A 25,099-nucleotide genomic window follows, 5' to 3' on the forward strand; every position below is an offset into this window, starting at 1 on the left:
TGAGACGTGATGCATGAGCAGGCATGTTGTCATGATGAAGCTGCTAATCACCAGTTGCCCATAGCTGCGGCCTTCTGAACCATCCGAATAGTTTCTGTGGAGGAATGTTCAAGCTTAACGCAAAATTTGATGCAGATTCGTTGCTTGACTCACTCAGTCATTGTGAATGCGACAGCCACACAGTATACATGCTCACTCTACAGTGTTTACCGCCCCCACTGACTAACACAGTGAAGTTGTCATTATTCACACATGCACATTCCAGTCCACCCTCCATGGCTGCCAGGTTACATCGATGAAACACAAACCATTCTCATTATATTAACAATGGCTGGACTTTTTCTGGACAGATCTCATATGCCAAAAAATCATCAGACATTTTCTTTAAACATACCTATCGTTTTCAAAGTTTCCATTATGAGAATAAAATTACTTTTATTAATAAAAAACCTACTTTTTAGAGAATAACTAAGGGTTATCATAAAATTTAGGTAACCATAACCCCGAGGAAAATCAACCTTATATTACTGTTTCACTTTCTTTTCCCCTTTTTATAAGACACTCATATTAGATTCCTTAGAAGGCAAGATAAAAAGGTGGGTAAGAATTAGGTAGGGTCCGCTGTATGAATCTGGACAGATTGTTATCTCTGGACCCCAATTAGTGCATCTGTTCAACGAAGATATCTGCCTCAGTTTTTGTGAAAATTAACATAAGGCACATGAAGCTCTTAATACAGTACTTAGTGTTACGTAGTAAACAAGCAACGTCAACCACTACATCTTCCAAAAACGGTAAATAAGTAAGGCATAACAGAACTCTGGGATAGGAGTTATAATCTAAGATACTGTGTTTGAGGAAGTGTTTATGGTACAAGGCTCTGGTATAAAATCAACACTTCCAGGAAATTCTCATGTAAGACATAAAGGATAAATTCTTTTTACTTAAAGGTGTAGGACAAGGAGGAGGAGGAAAATTCATGGAGCCAGGAAATCTGGGAGTAAAGAGGAAGAAGAAAGACACTAGACTTACAGAATTTAGATCTACAATAGGTAATTACTTTAAAAAAATATTTTACAATTATGTTTTGAACCTATAATCCTAGAGGTAATGAATGAAATTATTAATTTCTGCTAAAAGTGCTAAGAGGACACCAATAAGGAATTTTATTGGATGCTCCAAGCTAATAATGCCTGTATCCACTGGTCATTCTTATCATAAAAAGAAAAAGAGGTACACATTTTCCCCAACTTTATTGAAATACTGACATATAACATTTAAGTTTAAGTTGTACAATGTGATGATTCAATATATATATATGAGAAATGATTACCACAATAGGTTAACACCTCAATCCTCATATTACTACCATTTTGTGGTGATAACTCTTAAGATTTAGTCTCTTAGATTTCCCGTCGGTAAGACATGCTGCATCTCCCTCCACAACTAAGGAGGAATACAACTACCTCAAAACTAAAAACCAAACAAACAAAAACGAAAACAAAAAAACAAACAAAAAATCCAACCAGAAGTACCGGAAAATCAAATTGCATGGAAGTCCAACAAATGAAGATATAAAGAAGAAATACTCATCCAGACAGGTAGGAGGAGCAGACCCAGGGCAGAGAGGGCTCAGTGTGGAGGTGGTGGTGACATGGCTGTGGCCAGCAGAAAGTGCAGTCACACATTAAAAAATGTAGAGTAAGGTCTGGAGTGCACTCCCGGCACCAGAGTCGACCGCACAGCTCACAGTTCCAGTGCCGGGGACAATAAAGCCTCATTGCTTTTGACTGTGAAAACCAGTGGGGGTTGGGGCGGAGGAGGAAACTGCCGGTCTCTCAGTAGAGTCTGCTTGTTTAAAGGGCTCCCATAGTCCTAGAACATCTGCAAGCCCACCCACTCTGGGAACCATGGCCAGGGCAACAGCTAGAGAGGTGCCAGTCCCATACAGGAAGTGGGAGAAGTGCCTGGAAAAGGGGCGAGTTCTGAGCAAGTGGCATTGTTCCCTCTTGGACCCCACCCCCACATTTAGCACCACAATGTGGTGAAAGGGGTTGCCCCGCACTGACAAATACCTAAGGCTCCGTTCCTTACAACGTAACAGGTATGACGGCTCTACCTAATGCACAGAGGCAAACAAACACAAGAGACTGTCATGGTGAGAAGACAGAAAGTATGGCCCAAAAGAGGGAGCGGATCAAGGTTCCAGTGGGAGAACTAAGTGACGAGGAGATAGCCAATCTAATAGATGCAGAGTTCAAAACACCGGTGATAACGGTGCTCACAGACTTGACACGTATGCTTGAGTACGGCAAACGCACAAGGAAGAAGTGAAGGCTAGGCTAAGTAAAACAAAAGAAAATCCACATGAAACCAGTGGTGAAGAGAAGGAAACTGGGGTTCAAATCAATGATTTGAAAAGAAGAAAGAAACAAATAGTCAACCAGTACAGAATGAAGAAACAAGAATAGAAGAAAAACGAAGAGAGGCTTAGGAACCTCTGGGATAAACATGCCAACATCCGAATCATAGGGGTGCCAGAAGAAGAAGAGGAAGAGCAAGAAATTGAAAACTTATGTGAAAAAATAATAAAGAAAAAGTTCCCAAATTTGGTGAAGGAAATAGACATACCAGTCCAGGAAACACAGAGTCCCAAAGGAGTTATACCCAAAGAGGACCACACCAAGACACATCATAATTAAAATGCCAAAGGTTCAAGGTAAAGAGAGAATCTTAAAAGCCACAAGAGAAGAGTTATCTACAAAGGGGGGTGGGGGTGGCTTATAAGACTATCAGCTGATTTCTCAGAAGAAACTTTGCAGGCAAGAAGTATTCATGTGATGAAAAGTAAGGCCATACAACCAAGATTACTCTATCCAGCAAAGCTATCATTTAGAATGGAAGGGTAGATGAAGTGCTTCCCAGACAAGGTGAAGCTAAAGGAGTTCATCATCACCAAGCTATTATTATATGAAACGTCAAAAGGACTTAAGAAAAAGAGGATCAAAACTATGAACATTAAAATGACAACAAACTCACAACTATCAACAACTGTATCTAAAAAATTGAAAACAAAAACAAACCAAGCAAACCACCAGAATAGGAACAGAATCATAGGTATGGGGATCATTTGGAGGGTTATCAGCTGGGAGGGGGGAAGGGGGAAAAATGGGGAAATGGTTTCAGGGATTAAGAAGCATAATTAATAGGTACAAAGTAGACAGGGGGGAGTTAAGAATAATATAGGAAAGGGTGAAGCCAAAGAACTTATGTGCATGACCCACAGACATGAACTAAGAGGGGTGGGATTGCAGGAGGGAAGGGGGGTACTGAGCAGAGGGGAACAAAGCAGGAAAGAAACTGGGACAACTATAACAGCTTAATCAATAAAACACACTTTAAAAAATAAAAAGAATGAATTAGCAAGCATAGGAGAAAGAGCAGACCAGATGGAGGAAAGAGTGAATTTGAAGACAGAAATCTAGAAATGACATAGGAGAAAGAAAAGAGAGTCCTGAGTCTAAAAAAGGAAAGGACTCTACGAAAACTATGTGATTCCACTAGAAAGGGCAATATAAGAATAATAGGCATAACAGAAGAGAGGGAGAAGGGAACAGAGAGCCTCTTCAAATAAATAGTTGATGAGAACTTCCCAAACCTATGAAAAGAACTAGATCCTCTATCCAAAAAGCAAACAGGACATCTAATTACCTCAATCCAAAAAGGCCTTCTCCAAGGTACATGGTATTAAAATTGTGAAAAATTAATGGCAAGGAAAAGAATTCTCAGAACAGCATAATCAATAAAACATACTTTAAAAAAATCAATAAACATGTCCTCGGGTGAGGATTTAAAAAGAAAAAAAGATTGAGTCTCTTAACTTTCATGAATATAATACAGTATTGTTAATTCTAGTCATCATTTGTACATCAGATTCCCAGAGCTTATCCATCTTCTACTGATTTGAAGAGGGGTAGAGGCGGGGAGAGGGAGAGAGAAGGGGAGAGAGAGAGAGAGAGAGAGACAGAGAGAGAGAGACAGAGAGAGACAGAGAGAGAGAGAGAGAAAGTATTGTGTTGTTCCACTTATTGATACATTTATTGGTTGATTCTTGTGTGTGTGCCCTGACCAGGGATCAAACTCGCAACCTTTGCGTACCGGGACAACACCCTAATCAACTGAGCTACCTACCAGGGCAGAACTTATTCCTCTTTTAGATAGAAGTTTGTCCCCTTTGATCAACATCTCCTAATATCCCCCACTCCCTGGCAATCACCATTCTACTATTTCTGTGTTTGGCTATTTTAGATTCTGCATGAGAACATACAGTATTTATTTTTCTCTGTGCCTTAGCATAATGTCCTGAAGATCCACCCATGTTGCTGCAAAAGAAAGAATTCCTTATTTTTTAAAAATATTTAATAGTATAATTAATTTTCCACTGTGTGTGTGTATATCACATTTTGTTTAACCATTCACCCATCAATGGACACTTAGGTTGTTTTCATGTCTTGGCTATTGTGAATGATGCTGTAGGGAACATGGGGGTGCAAGTACCTCTTTCAGATAGTGATAGTGATGTGTTTTTTTGTTTTTTTTGTTGTTTTTTTGCTATCTACCCAGAATTGGGGTTCTATTTTTAATTTTTTGAGGAATCTCCACTGTTTTCCCTAGTGGTCATGCTGATTTACATACTCACAAACATCGCATAGGAATTCCTTTTTCTCCAGTCTCGGGAACACTTGTTGTCTCTTGTCTTTTTCATAATAGCTATTTAACAGGTATGAGGTGATATTTCATTGTAGTTTTGACCTCAGTTTCCTGATGAACAGTGATGTTGAGCATATTTTCATGCATTTGTTGGCCAGTTGCATGTCTTCTTTGAAAAACATGTCTTTTCAAGTCCTTTGTCCATTTTTAAATGACTTTTTTTTTTTTTCCATTATGAGTTCCTTAGAAGGTTTGCAAATATTTTTTCCTATTCCATAGGTGCTTTTTCATTTTGTTGATTGTTTCTTGTGCTGTGTTAGAATTGTTTCAGTTTGATGTAGTCCCACTTGTTTATTTTTGCTTTTGTTGCCCGTGTTTTTGGTGTTATCCAAACACTTATTATCAAGACCAATGTCAAGGAGCTTTTCCCTATTTTTTTTTCTAGAATTTTTAGTTTTAGGTCTTAAATTTAAGTCTTTAATCCATTTTGAGTTAATTTTTCTGAGTGGTATAAGACAGGGGTCCAATTTCATTCTTTGCATGTGAATATCCAGTTTTCCCAATACCATTTATTGCAGAGATCATTCTTTCTTCACTGAGTATTCTTGGCTTCACTATAAAACACTAGTTGAACATAAATGCATTCTGGGATCTTTATATTGCTCAATTGGCCTATGTATCTGTTTTTATGCCAGTATCATATTGTTTTGATCACTAGAGTTTTATAACATAGTTTTATACTTTGAAATCATAGAAAGTGTAATGCCTCTAGGTTTGTTCTTCTTTCTCAAGATTGCTTGGGCTACTAGAGGTCTTTCGTGGTTCCCTATACATTTTAGGATTATTGTTTCTACTTCTGTGAAAAAAAGCCATTGACAGGCGTTGCACTGAATCTATAGATGGCTTTGGATAGGATAAACATTTTAATACTAAGTTTTCTAATCCATGAACATAGAATATCTTCTCACTTATTTTTGTCTTTAATTTCTTACATCGATGTTTTGTAATTCTGTTTTATTCCTAAACATTTTATTATTTTTGATAGTATAAATAAATGAGCTGGTTTTATTTCTTTTTCAGATAGTCTGTTGTCAGTGTATAGAAATACAACTGATTTTTCTATGTTGATTTTGTAGCCTGCAACTTACTAAATTTATTAGTTCTAACAGTTTTTTTGGTGTAGTCTTTAGGGTTTTCTATATACAAGACCATGTCATCTGCAAACAAATACAGTTTTACTTCTTTCTTTCGGATTTGGATGCCTTTTATATCTTTTTCTTATCTAATTGCTCTGGCTAGGACTTCCAGTATTGTGTTGAATAGTAGTGGTGAAAACGGATGCCCTTGTCTTGATCTTTGTGGGGAAGCTTTTGACCTTTCATCGTTGAGTATGAAGTTAGCTGTGGGTTTATTACATATGGCCATTATCATGCTTAAGTGTTCCTTTTATACCCAATTTTTGCTTTTTCTGCATTTACTAAGATTAGCATGCAGTTTTCATCTTTCATTCTATTAATGTGATATATCACATTGACTGATTTGCAGGTGTTATAACATCCTTGCATCCTGGGGATAAATTCAACTGGACCATGATGTATGATCCTTTTAATGTACTGTTGAATTTAGTTTGCTAGTATTTTGATGAGAACTTGCCATCTATATTCATCAGGGATATTGGCTTGCTGTTTTATTGTAGTATCCTGATCTGGCTTTGGTATCAGGTAATGCTGGACTTTTAAAGTTTGGCAGTGTCCTCTTCTCTTCAAGTTTGTGAAGAGTTTGAGAAGGACTGGCATTTATTCTTCCTTAAAAGTTTGGTAGAATTCACCAGTGAAACCATCTGGTCCTGGGCTTTTCATTGTTGGGAGGTTTATGATCTCCTTCCCTGTTATTAATGATTTAGTCTTGGTAGGTTGTATGTTTCCAGAAATTTATCCTTTACTTCTAGGTTATTCAATTTCTTGGCATATAATTGTTCATAAATGTTCCTCATGATCCTTTGTATTTCTAAGGTGTCAGTTGTAATGTGTCCTCTTTGAATGACAAATATATATTATATGGCTCATGCTGTGATGTAATAAGTACACAGAACCATTTATGAAATAACCTTGCAAAAACAAAACAAAACAAAACAAAAACCCCTTTCATAACCTTATCAGTGAAACCAAACAACAGTTTATAACACATGCAAGGGACAGAGCAACATATTACCTTAGTATTCTTGTAGCATGATTAATAATCAAACCCAGAAGATGGGATATACTCTGATACACATGATCTTTCTCTTCAATCAAAAAATTACAAGGATAAAAGCTAAGATTTTATTTATTTATTTATTATTAGAGAGAGGGGAAGGGAGAAAGAGGAGAGACACATCAATGTGTGGTTGCCTCTCCCACGTCCCAACTGGGGACCTGGCGGGCAACCCAGGCACGTGCCCTGACTGGAAATCCAACCGGCGACCCTTTGGTTTGCAGGCAGGTGCTCAATCCACTGAGCCACACCAGCTAAGAACTGTTATTTATCTTACAAGTTACATTACATCTCAGGTCAATACAAAGTGGACCCTGAGACCCTCAGATGGGTAAGCTAGGAAAAAATCCACATGACTAATAGAGTGAGGCAACAAAGAAAACCCTCTTATTGTCAAGAAGCAAAGAATGAGGGCCACTGCGCTGGGGAGGGACGGCCGGATGAGTGGAGAGGCCATTTTTTATTTCTCTGCAGTTTTCCCTGACTTTGGGTGGTGGCTGCTGCTGGGCTCTGGCTCCTTCTAGGCAGAAGGCGAGGCGTTGTGGACAGCGGCCCCGGCACTCTGCGCCTTGCCGCCTGCAGCCGCGCGCCCACCCGCCTGATGCACCCTGAGCCGGCTGCTTCTCCTCAGTGCCCAACCGCCTCCTCCACTGCGGCCCACTGAGTGGCCCAGATGCAGGCCATCAAGAGTGTGGTGGTGGGAGAAGGAGCTGTAAGTGAAACTTGCCTACTGATCAGTTACACAACCAATGCATTTCCTGGAGAATATATCCCTACTGTCTTTGACAACCATTCTGCCAATGTTATGGTAGATGGAAAACCGGTGAATCTGGGCTTATGGGATACTGCTGGACAAGATTATGACAGATTACGTCCCCTCCCCTATCCGCAGACAGACGTATTCTTAATTTGCTTTTTTTTCTTGTGAGTCCTGCATCATTTGAAAATGTTCATGCTAAGTGGTATCCCGAAGTTCGGCACCATTGTCCCAACACTGCCATCATGCTGGTGGGGACCAAGCTCGATCTTAGGGATGACAAAGACACGATTGAGAAGCTGAAGGAGAAGAAGCTGACGTCCATCACATACCGGCAGGGCTTAGCTATGGCTAAGGAGATCGGTGTTGTAAAATACCTGAAGTGCTCAGCTCTCACACAGAGGCCTCAAGACAGTGTTTGATGAAGCTATCTGAGCCATTCTCTGCCCACTTCCTGTCAAGAAGAGGAAGAGAAAATGCCTGCTGTTGTAAATGTCTGGGCCCTTCTCGCCTGCCCCTGGGAACCTTTCTACACTTTGCTCAAAAATGAGGGAGCCCTCACACTCAATGCCAAGTTTTTGTTACAGATTAGTTTTTCCATAAAACCATTTTTGAACCAATCTGTAATTTTTAGGTTTTATTTAAACAAATAAGTGTAAGAGTTCAAACTTTAACATTCTCCTAAAACTCAGCCCTAAAATGACAAGCTTTCTTAAAGCCTTTTTTAAAAAATTTAATTTTATTGTTTTTCTATTACAGTTGTCCCATTCCCCCCCCATTTCTCCCCCCCACCCAGCCCACCTCTTCTCCCACAGTCATTCCCCACCCTGTTGTCCATGTCCATGGGTTATTTATACTAGTTCCTTTACTAGACCCTTCCCCTATTTACCCCTTCTCTCCCCACCACCCCCGATAACTGTTTTTCTGTTCCTTGTTCAATTTTGCTCACTTGTTTGTGTTGTTCATTAGTCTCCCGTATTAGGTGATACCATATGGTATTTTTCTTTCATTGCCTGGTTTATTTTGCTAAGCATAATTCTCTCTAGTTCCACCCATGTTGTCGCAAATGGCAGGAGTTCCTTCTTTCTTTCTGCTGCATAGTATTCCACTGTGTAAATGTACCACAGTTTTTTAATTCACTCATCTACAGATGGGCACTTCGGCTGTTTCCAGCACTTGGCTATTGTAAATAGTGCTGCTATGAACATAGGGGTGCATAGGTTCTTTCAAATTGGGGTTTCAGGATTCTTTGGGTATAGTCCTAGCAGTGGAATTGCTGGTTCAAAATGCAGTTCCATTTTTAGTTTTTTGAGGTAATTCCATACTGTTTTCCATAGTGGCTGCACCAGTCTGCATTCCCACCAACAGTGCAGTAGGGTTCCCGTTTCTCCACATCCTCGCCAGCACTTGTTGTTTGTTGATTTGTTGATTATGGCCATTCTGACTGGTGTAAAGTAGTATCTCACTGTGGTTTTTATTTGCATCTCTCTGATAGCTAGTGATGTTGAGCATTCTTTCATGTGTCTATGGATCTTCTGTGTATCCTCCTTGGAGAAGTGTTTGTTCAGGTCCTTTGCCCATTTTTTAATTGGGCTGTTTGTCTTCTTGGTGTTGAGATTTGTAAGGTCTTTATATATTTTAGAGATCAATCCCTTGTCTGAGGTATCATTGGCAAATATGTTTTCCCATATGGTTCGTTCCCTTTTCATTTTGCTGATGTTTTCTTTTGCTGAGCAGAAATTCTTCAGTTTGATGTAGTCCCATTTGTTTATTCTTTATTTCCCTTGCCTTAGGAGATGTATCGGTTAAAATATTTCTACGTGGGGTATCTGAAATTTTCCTATGTTTTCCTCTAGGACTTTTATGGTGTCATGGCTTACATTTAAGTCTTTGATCCATCTTGAGTTTATTCTGGTGTGTGGTCTAAGTTGGTGGTCTAGTTTCATTTTTTTTTTTTTTTGCATGTCCCTGTCCAGTTCTCCCAGCACCATTTGTTGAAGAGGCTCTTCTCACTCCATTTTATGCTTCTTCCCCCTTTGTCAAATATTCATTGACCATATAGACCTGGGTTTATTTCTGGGCTCTCTATTCTGTTTCATTGATCTATATGTCTGTTCTTATGCCAGTTCCCAGGCTGTTTTGATCACAGTGGCTTTGTAATATAGTTTGATGTCAAGTATTGTGAGTCCTTCTACTGTGTTCTTCTGTCTCAAGATTGCTGTGTCTATTCGGGGTCTTTTTTGGTTCCATATAAATTTTTGAAGTATTTGTTCCAGGTCTGTGAAATATGTCACTGGTATTTTAAAAGGAATTGCATTGAATCTGTAAATTGCTTTGGGTACTATGGACATTTTAATGTCGATTCTTCCCATCCATGAACACGAAATTTGCTTCCATTTATTTGTATCTCCCTTCATTTCTTTCTTCAGATATATGTAGTTTTCCAAGTATAGGTGTTTTATATCTTTGGTTAAGTTTATTCCTAGGTACTTTATTTTTCTAGTCATAGTAAATGGTTTTTTTGTTTTTTTTTTTAGTTTCTATCTCTGACATTTTATTGTTGGTGTACAGAAATGCCTTCCATTTCTGAATACTGAATTTGTACCTTCTTTTTTGCCAAATTCACTCATTATGTTGAGTAGTTTTATTAGTGGAGTCTATAGGGTTTTCTATGTACACTATCATGTCATCTGCAAATAATGACAGTTTTACTTCCTCTTTTCCAATTTGGATGCTTTTTATCTCTTTTTCTTGTCTGGTTGCTGTGGCTAGAACCTCCAATGCTATGTTGAATAGGAGTGGAGAGGACATCCTTGTCTTGTTCCTGATTTCAGGGGAATGCTTTCAGTTTTTGTCCACTGAGTATGATGTTGGCTTCAGATTTATTATGTTGAGGTATGCTCCCTCTATTCCCATTTTGCTGAGAGTTTTCATCATAAATGGGTGTTGAACTTTATCAAATGCTTTTTCAGCATCTATGGATATGATCATGTGGTTTTGTCTTTCATTTTATTTATGTGGTGTATTACATTTATTGATTTGCGAATATTAAACCATCCTTGCATCCCTGGGATGAATCCCACTTGATCATGGTGTATGATCTTTTTAATGTGTTGCTGGATCCTGTTTGCCAATATTTTGTTGAGGCTTTTAATATCTATGTTTATCAGCGATATTGGCCTGTAGTTTTCTTTGTTGTGTCTTGACCTGGTTTTGGAATTAAGGTAATACTGACTTCATAGAAAGAGTTTGGGAGTTTTCCCTTTTCTTGGATTTTTTGGAATAGTTTGAGAAGGGTAGGCATTAGTTCTTCCCTAAATGTTTTGTAAAATTCATCCGTGAAGCCATCCGATCCAGGATTTTTGTGTGCTGGGAGTTTTTTGATTACTGTTTCAATTTCACTCTTTATTATCTGTCTGTTCAGGCTTAAAGCCTTATTTTTCCAAAGCCCCTATTCTTGCTCAGATTACAAGTTGCCAAAATACCTTATGAACTAAATTGCATTGTTGTGCTAAGAACACTAAGCACTAAACTGTTTAAAGACCTTTGCCTTTGAGAAGACTGTAGCTTCTGCAGGTAGGGAAGGCAGACACTATCTGTACTGCTGTACAGCTTCCCTTATGAAATGTTGCCATTTAATGCATTGATATAATTTATCAACCCATGTTTGTTACCTAACATTATAATGTAATGAGTGTAACAACTCAAGTCTTTGGATTGATCTTTTTGATTTTGGAGTGAGATTTTTAAAAAAATTAGTGTATTAGCCTTGCAGAAAATTTGAACAGAACTGAGTCGTGTTCCCTCTGAAATATTCTGCTCCAGTCATGGGCACACTGGGGTGGAGTGTTGGAACACTTAATGTGATCAAAGGGGGAAGACGGCAGCATTTTGACAAAATATGAAGTGGAGATTAATTTACACTACAATTTACACATAATAGTTAAACTGAATAAAAGTGCCACGGGTAAAATTTTAAATAGGTTAATTTCTGTCAAATGCAGTAGATGTTGAAGAAAGGTGGCATTAATCAGTAAGTGTTTTCTTAAGCTTTTCCTTTTTCTTAAACTGGCAATCCCTCCCAAAATTGAGCATTGAATTCACCTTTGAACCGGTCATTTCCATGGTTGCTGACCGAGAAAGGGCTCTTCTCACAGAGCCCCTTCTCAACAAGCAGTATCCTTCCTTGTATAAAATCTTTCTTGATAATGCGGAAAAAAAAAAAAAGGCAGCAAAGAATGATAAGGAGGATGGTTTCTTGGGGGTGTGTGAGAGGCAACCGCACATGTTTCTCTTCCTCTCTTTCTCCCTCCCTTCCCTTCCCCCTAAAAAACAAATAAATAAATAAAATCATTAAAAAAAAAATGAATTTATAACCACAGTCACCTCGCATGCAGATTTTAGGTTAGAAATCTGCCTGTGCTATGGGAGAAAGTCCAGAGATTAAAGCAATTCCAGACTGGTAGCATCCTTGCAAATCCTTTTTGGAGTTCCTTCACTTTCAGGGTATCCACAGCCTATAAATATGAACACGATTCCCACACTTAAGGGAAATAAAGCACCATAAGCAAGAGGCAAAAACAAACACACACACAAAGAAACAAAGAGAATTTAGGCTATCAAAGACTTTAAATAATGAGATTAACCAATCTCACCATAAAAATTATGGATTAAAATACAAGATAAGTTATAAATAAGTAAAAAGCAAGAGAGTATACAAAATGACCAGGAACATTTAAAAAACAATTAGAACTTAAAAAAAAAAACAAAAAGCAAATGAACACCCCCCCGAACTGCAAACTGACATGCTGAAGAGAGAGAGAACTGGATAACAGTTAAGAAGAAATTGCAATGCTGCAGCACAGAGAGACCAAATGATGGAGAACATAAAAGTGATGCTACATGAAAGATAAAATGAAAATGTCTAACATAACTCTAATCACAGATACAGAGACAAGAATTGAAAGAATGGGGTAGAAGCAACATCTAAAGAGATAAAAGATATGACTTTTCAAAGACAGACACTTAAATAGGGAAATAAAGTATAAAAAAAAAGTAGGACAAGTAGAATGCATAAACTTTGACAATAAAAACCCAGCTATATCAACGTCACAATGAATGTAAAAAAACTAAGAAGAACTGAAAATAAAAGCATGAGAACAGCTGAACAGGGAAAATGCAACAACGACATTAAAACTGTTACATAAGGTGGAAAAAGATAACTTTTTGGTGGAGAAGTCTGACAAACACTGCCTTAGCCAGATGACCAAAGTGAGCATGCACACTTGATGTGATATGATGAAAATGGTACCTCACCTCAGTGGTCTTGCTTTCCCGAAACTCCTGACCCCAAGATAATGTGGAAAACACCAGACAAACCCCAACTGAGGGACATTCTACGAAACATCTGACTTGTATTCCTCAAAACTCTCAAGGTCATCAAAAACAAGGAAAGCCTGAGAAACTGTTATAGCAAAGAGGAGCTTAAGGAAACATGCCTAAATAGATTTTGGATAAGTACCCTGGAACAGAATAAAGACATAAGGCAAAATTTTAAAAAAATCTGAATAATGTATGAATTTTATTTAATAGTAATTATCAATATTTGCTCATTAATTATAACAAATGTACTATACTAATAGAAGATGTTAATACAGAGGAAACCAGATGTAGAATATATGGGAACTCTCTGTACTAGTTTTGTAATTTTTCTATAAATCAAAAATTGTCCTAAAATAAAAAGTTGATGTATATAAAAACCCCAAAAAACTAGTATAGCAATATTATCATATCTATTCTATATTATCTACACAAGTTTAAGATAAAAAAGCATTATTATGGATAAAATAGTCATTACTTAATGATAATGCCCTGGCTGGTTTAGCTCAGTGGATTGAGCGTCGGCCTGCGAGCTAAGTGTCGCTGGTTCGATCTTCCAGTCAGGGTACATCAGAGAAGGAAAACTCTGACTCCAAAAAACCTCCGCTGCCTTGCGGCATACCTCTTCAGGGGAAAGGCTAAGGGAGTAAACCCCGACAGAAAATCCGGAGCCGGAGTCCCTAAGGCGGTTTGACGTTGTAGTCAACACCGGCAACTCCTGCGGCGCACCTGAACCCAAGCTGTATCGACTCCGTCTTTCCCTTGGACCCTTCAGCTGCGAAGAGAGGGGGGGTCTGCTGCATGGGCAACAGCAGACCCTCCATATTACCCTGCCCAGGCTCTGTAGCTTCAGCGTCATCACAAGATGTCGATTCAACACGGGAGGAGACAGATACCATGTCACTCCCGAGTCGGACTGCACAGCCATTCTCGGCGGTGCAGATAGACTCTTAAGAAGCTACACCATCGTCTCTCGAGACGGACGGCTGCCGACGACGACTTAATGATAAAAAGTTGAACTCACTAGGATAATTTATTTCTAAAATTGAAGGATAGGTAAACGGGCTTATTAGTCTTTATTCCTCATATGTAATTATATATTCTTTTTTACCCAATGAAATATTTCATAATAAAAGAGAAATATATAAAATACCTGAGTGAACATTCTGCTGAGTTTTGATCAATGCTAAGGCAACAGATAGGCAATGGAAAAGCAGGCACTCCAACACACTGTTGGGAAGATTAAATAGGTATAATCTCTACAAAAGCCAATTTGACAATATCTATTAATGTTATAAATGCATAAACCCTTTGACCCAGTAAGTCCACTCTAGTCATTTATCTTACAGTTATATTTGCAAAGCTGCATAAAATTATTTTCCACAGTGGTTTATGACAAGACTGTTTGTACTAGAAAAAGGTTAGAAACAGCCTGAAAGGAAATTCAGAGTTGAGTGGTATTTCAATAATAAACTCCTTTCATCTCATCTATCTTATCTACTTACGCAAACAAAGCCTTCATCATTTGCGGTAACAAAATAAATAAACTGAACTAAAAAAAAGAAAGAAAGAAAGAAAGAAAGAAAGAAAAAGAAAGAAAAAGAAAGAAAGAAAAGAAACAGCCTAAATGTCAACAGGAAAGTGGTTATATAAATATCATAAAAAAAGAAAGCTCTATATACTAATATAAATGGTATCTACCATATATTGCTAAGAAAAAAAAAAAGCAAGTATGGAACAGGATGTATATATAGTATACTAGTCTAGAATATATTAACAGACAATCTAATGTGCTGAATATTCTGTTTGCCTCTCCTGGTTTACTCCTTATTTTTCTCCACCCTGCTTTGTGTAGTGGGAGGCTGAACTAACAAATAGCATCTTCCAGGCAACCTTGCCCTCCTCTAGTTTCTGATGTGTTCTAACAATGAGTAGGATGGCTAGAAAATCAGAGGGTGGTAAAAAGTGTTAAGGGAATTTTTTCCTTGGCTCCCTCACTGCAGGTAGTCCGCATTTCTCTAAAACCACAGGTTGTGTTCAACAACCTCTTGCTCTCTGCTACAGTCTTGTCAAGTTCTGTCAACAGCTTCCTTGCCCTGTATTTTTAGGCCTAGGAGTAGAAATGGTTTCCCCTAATTGCTGATCCTGGCTATTTCCCTGTCCCTTGTTTGTTCCTAATGTTTGTAGATTCTGTGTGCATGTGTGTAGGAACAGGGAGGGTAGAGAGGGAGAGGGAGGCAGGGAAGAAGGAAGGAAGGGGAGTAGAGAGAACAGAAGAGAGAGAAGAGAGAAGAGAAGAGAGAAGAGAAGAGAAACACACTAGAATGAAACACGAGAGATTTGTAACAAAAAGTACTTGGCATCATGGCTGGCAGACAGAGTAAAAAGACTTTTCATTGAATTTTATATCTGAATTTTGGAGGGAAAACACATAAAGTAAAATTAAACATTTGATAGAGTTAAAGAAAATATTGCCTATGAGGTATTGTAGTTGCTGTATTTTTTCTTTTATGTATTTGTTATTCCTTTCCATTTCCAGCAGGCCAAATATCAAGACAAAGGAGAAGAGAGAACAGACCATACATGTTATTCATTAATATTATCTCAAATATTTCCAAATTAACATCATTCCTATTTGTTTTTATGGTACCTAAAACTACTTCTTACCCATGTGTAGCCTGGTAGCTGTCTCAATCAGTGACAGTAACAAGAAATTTAGCAATTAAAAATTCTGGCTCCTTCACTTACTTACTAGAAGCCCATGGGCTTCCATTAAATACATTTGTTAACTGTTTTCTTATCCATAAAATAAGGACAATATCTACTATGTTCTTGTTTTAGAGAGGCTTAAATAAAATATAGACAAAGTGACCAACATAGTGTCTGGTAATAGCTATTGATATGTGTTAATATTATTAATAATATTGTAACATAAAATAAAATTGTAACTACTATTAATTTTATTTGCTAGATTCATTTATTTGCTAGGAATCATCCCGTATTATCCCTAGTGAATGAATTTCTTTCCTTTCTAAGCTTTACACTTCACTTAACATTTTACAATCCCTTTGAGGGTGATTGTTAGTTATTTTCAACTCTATACATAAGTTTAAATTGATGTTTAGTTGATAATAACAATAAAACAAATAAGAACAAACTGTGATAAAAATTTCACTTGGAAGTAACCTAAGAATTTACTACTGACTTATTAAGATATGAGAGAGGGAATGCCTATGCTTAAAGTTGATTTTACAGTTAAAATCAACTTTAAGACAAAAGTTGTTAGTAGAAACAAAGGCCACCTTATAATGGTAGCAGGACAATCCATTAGGAACATATATGCACAACAGAGCCCAAAATAAATGAAGCAAAAATGGAAAGGATTGGAGAAATACATAATTCAACAATAGCTGAAGATTGCACTATCCCACTTTTCATGAAAGATTGGTAAGAGATCTACGAGGAAACAGAGGACTTGAAAATACTATGAACCAACTAGATATTTATAAAACACTCCCTTCATCCACAGAAGGTACCTTCTTCTCAAGTGCACATGAAACATTCACCAGGATAAATCATGTTAAACTGTAAAACAAGCCTTAATACATTTAAAAGGACAGAAACCAAGTATGTTCTTTGATCACAGTGGAATGAAATTAGACATCATTAACAGAAGGACATTTGGGAAATTAACAAATATGTGAAAATCAAACAACACACTCCTAAATAATCAACAAGTCAAAAAAGAAACCTAAGCAGTCCTTAATTCATAGCTGTAAATGACTATATTAAAAAGAAGATCAGGGAAAAGAGAAGACTGGAGAAAAAATTAGCTAAAGACATACCTGATAAAGGGCTTAAGTTACACAAAATACACAAAGAACACTTAAAAACTCAACAACAAGAAAATAAGTAATCTGGTTTTAACACATTGTTGACTGGTGACAAAAAACTTGTGTTTTCAAGCCCAAACGTTGTTGACCAATAATGAGTTAACTCGTGTTTGCACTTGCATTAGCTTACACAACTCTTAAAACTGAGAGTAATATAGGATTTTGTAAAAGTTTTCTTAATCATGTTTGATTGTGTTTATTATAAAAAAATTATTTTTCTAGATATTCTGGGTTTTATCACAATTTTAGTATTGCAAAAATTTCAAATATGGCACACTGCAACAGTGAAGAATTTTTCAATGAATTATATGCAGATGCTTTTTCTGATTGTCCGAGTGACTTGGAATTTTATAGCAGTGATGTGGGAGATGATAATCTGTCAGAAGATAGTTATGAATCTGCTATTAGACCGCCAAAATGGCAAAAAAGAGATGCGCAGCGAAACTAGATATAGTTGCAAAATCTGTTGTGTACCATTGCATGTAGGTGAATGATATAGTTTATCATACCAAAAAAAGTTATTAGAAGTTATACAGAAGATGTGTACAAAGTTCCATTTCAATACATTATGTATAAATAAAGTATACTGAAGTTTATTTAGATTATTTCATTTTCATATTCAATTACAAAAAAATAGCTGGTGATATGGGACAGCTTTTGTATCAAATGGCTGGTCAACATGCATTAAAAATAATCAAAAGACTTAACAGACACCTCACCAAAGAAGATAGAAGACATTATCACTTAACATCTAAAATCTAAAACACCACCACTACCAAATGCTGACGAAGATATAAAGCAACAAGAACTCAATGCTGGTGGGAATGCAAAATGTACAGCCACTTCGGCAATTTCTAACAAAACATATGAGGGAGGAACCAAAAAAACTGGAATTATCTTCTGGAGGGCAAGCTCTTTGTAGTATAGGCTTTCCCAGCTAAGTGTTTTGGGAACCTATCTGTATCAGTGTACCAACTGGTGCTATTGTGAGAGGCTGCATTAGACTTCAGTGAATTTTTCTGAAGACTCTTTCAACACATTTGTCCATTCATGATGGGTTATTTACGAGTGCATCTGCCCATATTGTGCTGAGTGTTCATCAGTTTTTGACCCCCCAAAATGGCATGACCCTGTACCCTATCCTCCCTATTCACCCTATCTTGCCCCGAGTGACATTTTTTTTTTGTTTCCCCAGATAAAAAAATGTCCTCAAAGGGAAATGTTTTATCGATGTGGAAGAGGTGAAACAAAAAACAGCAGAAGCACTAAAAGGTGTCAAAATCAATGAGTTCGAAAACTGTTTTGAGCAGTGGAAAAAACATCTCGATAGGTGTATTGTATCAAATGAAGAGTACTTTGATGGTGACTGAAGTTTCAACATGTAAAAATAAAAACACAATTTTTAATAAATAAATTCCTTTTTCTTAGGGTCCACCCTGTACTCTTACCATATGATGTAGCAATCATGCTCCTTGATATTTACTTAAATAAGCTGAAAACTTATGTCCACACAAAAAGCTGCACACGGATGTTTACTGCAGCTTTGTTTACAGTTGCCCCAACTTGGAAGCAACGAAGTTGCCCATCAGCAGGTGAATGGATAAATAAACTGTGGTGCATACAGATAATGGAATATTTTTCAGTGCTAAAAAGAAATGAACTATCAAGACATAGGAAAACTTTAAGTATTTATTACTAACTGAAAGAACCCAATTTGAAAAGGCTATATACTGTATGATTTCAACTACATGACATTCTGTAAAAGGCAAAAACATGAAGACAGTGGTTGCCAAGGGTTATGATTTTTAGCGCAGTGAAAATAAAATACCATTATACTTTAGAAGTAGATACATGTCATTACACATGTCCAAACACATAGAATGTACCCTAATATAAATAATGGGCTTTGGGTAATAATGATGTGTCAATTGTTTATCAATTGTGACAAATGTCTCACTGGCAAAAGATGTTGGTAATGAAAGAGGCTATGCATGTGAGGAGGCAGAGAGTACGTGGGATACCTCTGTACTTTCCTCTCAATTTGCTCTGAACCTAGAATTGCTCTAAAAAATAAAATCTATTTAAAAAAATGATCATCTAAACTTCCACCATTAAAACACTAGAAAAAGAAAAGCAAACTAAACCCAAACCAAGGAGAAGGAAGAAAGAAATAAAGACTAGAGTGGAAATAAATGAAATAGAAAATAAAAAAAGAGAAAAATCAATGAAACCAAAGTTGAGTCTTTGAAAAGACCAACAAAACTGACAAATCTTTAGCCAGACTGACCAAGAAAAAAAGAGAGAAGATTCAAATTACTAGAATCATTAACCAAAGTGGGGACATTAACACCAACCTTACAGAAATAAAAAGGAATACTATGAACATTTTCCAACAGATTATACTAGCGAACCAAATCTAACAGTATCTAAAATGGGTTACACACCATGACCAAGTGGAATTCATCTTAGGAATGCAAAGTTGGTTTTAACAAATGAAAATCAATTAATGTATTATACCATATTAATTAAATAAAGGACAAAAACCACATGATCATCTCAACAGATGCAGAAAAAGGCACTTGACAAAATTCAACACCCATTCATGGTAAAAACAGTTAAAACGTAACACTGTCAATCTGATAAAGTTTATTGAAAACCCAGAGATAACATACTTAATGGTGAAAGTGTTTCTCCCTTAAGATAAAAATAAACAAACAAACAAATAAAATAAGACAAGGATGTCTGTCCTCACCACGGCCATTTGACATTGTAATGGAGGTTATAGCCATGGCAATAAAGGAACTGTGACTGAAATAAGAAATAAGATTAACCATGACTTTCAAGGAAATTCTTTCAGGTTCTTAATTGAAAAAGAAGTAACATTATCTCCGTTCACAAATGACTGATCTTGTATACAGGAAATCCTAAGCAATTGACTAAAAACACTATCAGAACTATTAAACAAGTTCAGCATGGTTGCAGGATACAATATCAAAATACAAAAATCAATTGTATTCTATACACTCACAATATTCAATCCGAACATAAAATTAAGAAAACAATTCCATTTAAAATAGCATCAAAAAAAATACTTAGGAATAAATTTAACAAGAAACCTATAACACTGAAAACTACATCACTGAAAGAAATGGGAAAAACAAAAAAGGAATCAAGAACTCTGCCCTCAAGATCTTGCCTTTGAATCCTTTGTTTAGCTTAAAAAAAAAAAAAGGTTACTACCTGGTCTTAGACGTCATGGAAATGTTTTATTTTTAATGGAAGACAAACTTTTTCAGCTGGTATTTCCTTTATGTTTTAAAGTAATGCTCCTTAAATTTAATGTGCACATAAATTATCTGATGATCTCATGAAAATGCAAATTTTGAATCGAAACTGGGGATTGGTAGGGGAAGGGACTAAGGTTCTTCACTCCTAACAGCTCTCATATGATTCCAATGTTGCCAGTCCTCAGACCACACTTCGTGTTGTTTTTAAGTATGTAGTTGCATATACATATACAACTGCCCAAAGAAAGCAAACCCTAACACAGGTGGCAAATAGTGAGAGGAATGCAAGTCCTCTAAGTTTTCCATAACAGAGCACACTATACTTCCTGTCAGCAATTAAGAACACATACTTGCTGCCCCTGCTCCCCATTCTGGCCATCACTAAGTACCAGAAAAGATGCAGACTTTGCCAGATAGCCAAGAGAATGAGGCTAAATCCACACAAAAACTTTTTTTTTAAAGACCTACTACACAGGGCTCATCCCAGAGAATGTTAACCATCACCTTTTCCTCTCTTTTTTCCCTCCCTTTTATCTTTCATTCCTTCTTCTAGCCAGTGTTTTTTAACTGTTGCCTGGGGACCAATGGTGGTCCCTGGCAATTAATTAACTGATCTACAGACAACTTAATGGAAAATGCTAAAAGTTCTGACCACAAGCATTTCACGAATCTGAGAAATAAGATTAACCATGACTTTCAAGAAAATTCTTTCAGGTTCTTAATTGTCATGTTCCAAGGGTCACACATGTTCTATAAGGATAGTTAATAAGGGGTTGTTTGTTTCAGCTAACAAACTCATATCATGCAAACTGTTTACACTGGTTAAATATTTTGTTCTTACTATTATAATGTGCTAAACCTCAAATTTAGGAAAATGAATTAATGCTTCAAAGTGTTCACTGAAGAGTAAAAGTAAAACACATTTAACTCAGAATGCCACAAGTGATAAACAGTATGATCTTAGAGTGAAAACAGTGTGATGTTACAATGGGTTGTGATCAGTAAATTAGAAGTGGTTGATTACACTCGGAGACCTCCTTGTTTCCACTGCACTGTAACATTTTTAAACAGTAACAGAAACATAAAACAGGGACAAGAAGCCACTGAAGCATTCATTTAATTTTCAGCCACTGTAGTAAACCAACCAATGCCTGAATTATAAATTTTGTCATTGAAAGCAAAGATTAAAAAATGCTGGCAAAGGAACTTCAGCTTATTTTAACAAAACCGATAAAACTACGGTCAACTTCAAAATGAATGACAAATATACTCAGAGAGAAAACAATCTACTGGCAAAATTCTATCATCACATGACACTACTGGACATTACATAATATGTGTGGTACATAGTGAGAAAGAACAATGACTCTCACAGATATAGTATGGTCTTAAATAATTTGTTTTATGGTTGCACAAAACTACTAGTGTTCAGAGTATAAATTAACTTCTGGTATATATGTAATCAAAAAATGTTAGGCAACTTAAATTCTGATTACCAATGAAAAATGTTATAGAGAAGAAATTTTCTTTTAACCAACAATTATTTTTTAATTTTAACCTGAAAATATATCCTTGGAAGAGTATGGCCAAAAGCACTAGCCATACATATGTAGGAAGAGTATGGCACCTGAAAGGCCAATTCACACATGGCTCCATTTATAGATGCCGTATTATTAGGTAAACTTAAAATAGCATTCAATTATCACACTGAACTTAAGAACATATTTCCTAGAAGTGAAATCTTCCAAACTGAAATATTCAACTTCACTGTTGAGTGCCAATCACTGTCAACTCAATGTCTCATCTAATGTTGTATGTAGTTTTCAGTAAGCATTCTTGCAATTTTTCTTTCCATACATCTGAATATCTAAAATATCTAACAGAATCATCCTATACTTTCTACTATTCCGAACAACCTATAGTTGAAAATGAGAATCATCTAATTTAGTAGAACTTATGAGTAAGAAAAGAAACAGTTAAATATGAAACCTTAACTTTGACTTTAGTGAGCGAGGTATCAATGTGGCTAAGGATTACAGCAGTGATTGTTTTTCTTGAGGTTCATTTAAATTATTTAAAATACTGATTTGATATTATAATAAAAAACGTTGGATTATTCTTCTGTTTACTTTCTCTACTATGCTACTTTCCTGTCATAGGAAGTTAGCGTTTCTTCCTATGCATTATGCTCGAGAAATATAGACAACCATAGAAATTTGTTTGCTCTTAATATTAATCTTCTCACATTATAAAAGCACTTATTTGCATTTATGTTGCCTCATTTTTTTAAAAAGTGCCTGATTTCAATATGTATAACACCTAGGAAAACAACATATCTAATAAGTATTTCCAATTTCTCCTCGAACCTACTTCCCCCCAAAAGTCATTCTTTCCTTCTGACCTACTCAGAACCCAAACTGTCTTAATATACCTCTTGATTACAGCCAAGGATGATATTAAAAATGGTTACAACTGGCATGGCACAAATACTAAATGAAGAGAAAGACATCAGTTCATAAACATATGGCTGTAATGGAACATGCTAACTAAATATCAGTGTTAGTTACAGCTTCCTTCAATAGTCTGCTATACTTTTTTTCAACACTAGCTCCATTCTGAAAGACCTTGGGTTGTTTCTTGCTCACCAATTCGCAGAAAAAGGAAAGCAGTCTTTATGAAAGATAACCACATACATTAGATTCCAAAGATGACGTCTTTAATTTCCCCACTTTTATTTCTTAATAGAAGAATTAAGAATAAGTATTAGGAAGAACACACTTGTTTTCCTTTTCCTACACCAATGGTCTCCAGAGAACGAAGCTCTTTAATCAGCTTTTTATTGTAGCTTTGTTATCTGATTTTACCCACAGGGTTACAGGTCTTTATCCACTCAAACAAATGAAAACATTTAATGTACAGACAAATGAATGGATATGTTAAAAATAATGTAAACTGTTAGCAAAACAAATAAATGTCTGACTTTTAGAGAAGAAACAACAGAAATAGATTAAGAAATTCACAGAAAAAGCAGAGATGACTCACTTTAAAATAAACCCAAGAGCAAAGAATTATGTATAATAACATCACAAGTATCTGTGTTGCTTTTAAGGATCTTACCCAACTTTGGAAAAACTATTAAGTATTCAGCATTGCACTGAGGACATGCCACTCTGGCGGTACTGTTTCCTCTTTGTTTTTCATCCACCCAGCGCTGCAGACAAGCCTGGTGCACCCATTTTGTAGATCCTCTGCACCTGCACGGTCTAACCCATTCGGCTGTTCTATCATCTTCATCAGTGGCAAAACACACCCAGCAACTTCTGTAAATTAAGAGAGAAAATAATGACATTAACTTGAAGATCTCATCCTCTCTCCACTGCAGTCCTCACTTAATGAGATGTGCCTACTATGGTATATTAGACAACTTCTATTCTACATTAAAAGACTGGCGAGACAAAACCATTAAGACATTCCCAGTAGAATAGTTTCTTCTTTTTTAGATTTTCCTTGTATTCATCTATAGAATGTGTTTTCTGAATTTTGTTTTTATGTCATTTCCTCCATCTTTTAAGTAATTTATCTTCTGTAATGAACCTGAGGAAGCAACACTCAAGCTGCTTTTGTTTTATAAGACTTAGTAATTCTTTGAGGAGTGATAAGCACAGAAATATGTGAAATTCAGTATCTTCCCCATTTCAACACTAACCCTTTAACCTCTTAAACTTATAAAACTAAAGTATTGTACAAGTGATTTCACATATGGTCTCATTCAATTTTCACCTGAGGAAAAAACCTTGCCCATTTCTCTTTCTGGTGAAGCATAACTATAAGAAAAGAGAAAGATTATTAAGTATAAAATTTTAAAAAGAGCACAAAGGAAAGAGGAGATGAAGATATCGAAATAAATTGTTTTAGGCCCTGGCTTGTGTGGCTCGGTGGATTGAGTGCTCGCTTGCTAACCAAAAAATCGCTGGTTCGACTCCTGGCCAGGGCATGTGCCTGGGCTGCAGACCAGGTCCCCTGTTGGGGGTATGCAAGAGGCAACCAGTTGATGTTTCTCTTTTTCCCTTCCCCTCTCACTAAAAGTAAAAAAATTAAATCTTAATAAAAAAGGATAGATTGTTTTAGGATAATGGTATGATAAATCTGGGCCTACATGATTCCATTATAGGTATAACTGGTTTTCCTTTTTTTGGAATTATATTTATTACATTTGAAATCCAGTTGTCTCACGTCTGGGATGTTTCTTATATTAAGAAAAAATTTTATTGAGATGGCTAAATTTATAACATTTTCCCATTTTGCTTTAACAGGTACTTCAAGCGGTATGATTTGTTCTTGTGGAATTAGGTTTTGACACGAAGTTACAGTAGGGCAAATGTAACTCAATGAAACCTTTCACCCCCCTCCCCACCAGTTAAAGTACGAACACACAATTGGAAACAACTGCTAATTAAAGTCTCTTACCTACTGTGCATTTTTCACTTAATTAGAAAAGTGGCTTCTTTCAGAATAACTAGCTCAGTGGGAAAGACTATATAGTCAGGTACTACAGATGGGTGAGGTCTCCAGCTCCTGTAGAACATGACTTTTAATTGTGTGCTCCAGTTAAAACTGAACTGAATGCATGGCAACACTATCCAAAATTATGATTTTACTCAGCTTTCAAATTCAGTCAGATTTCATACAACCTAGGTAAGAAGCAGAGGTAGGGAGCATTTGTTTAGCATGCTGATCCTCTGACCCACCTCAGCCAAACTTCGCACCATCTTATTATGGTTACCCAAAAATGCTCCCTCCTTTTTAAAAAAATTTTATTT

General features: G+C 36.5%; 1 protein-coding gene and 1 pseudogene across 1 annotated transcript in view; one reads left to right on the forward strand and one right to left on the reverse strand.

The window, feature by feature from the left end:
- MARCHF5 (membrane associated ring-CH-type finger 5) overlaps nucleotides 1–25,099 on the reverse strand; it is a 58,487-nt gene that overhangs the window by 16,908 nt on the left and 16,480 nt on the right. Inside the window, exon 2 of the mRNA XM_090277969.1 lies at nucleotides 23,397–23,599. Coding sequence (XP_090134095.1) covers nucleotides 23,397–23,599 — 203 coding nt within the window. The remainder of the gene's footprint in view (nucleotides 1–23,396; nucleotides 23,600–25,099) is intronic.
- On the forward strand, nucleotides 7,637–8,212 carry LOC150009979 (ras-related C3 botulinum toxin substrate 1 pseudogene; annotated as a pseudogene).

The sequence above is a fragment of the Furipterus horrens genome, unplaced genomic scaffold, assembly GCF_987537825.1.
Source record: "Furipterus horrens unplaced genomic scaffold, mFurHor1.1.pri manual_scaffold_5, whole genome shotgun sequence".
Lineage (NCBI taxonomy): Eukaryota > Metazoa > Chordata > Mammalia > Chiroptera > Furipteridae > Furipterus > Furipterus horrens.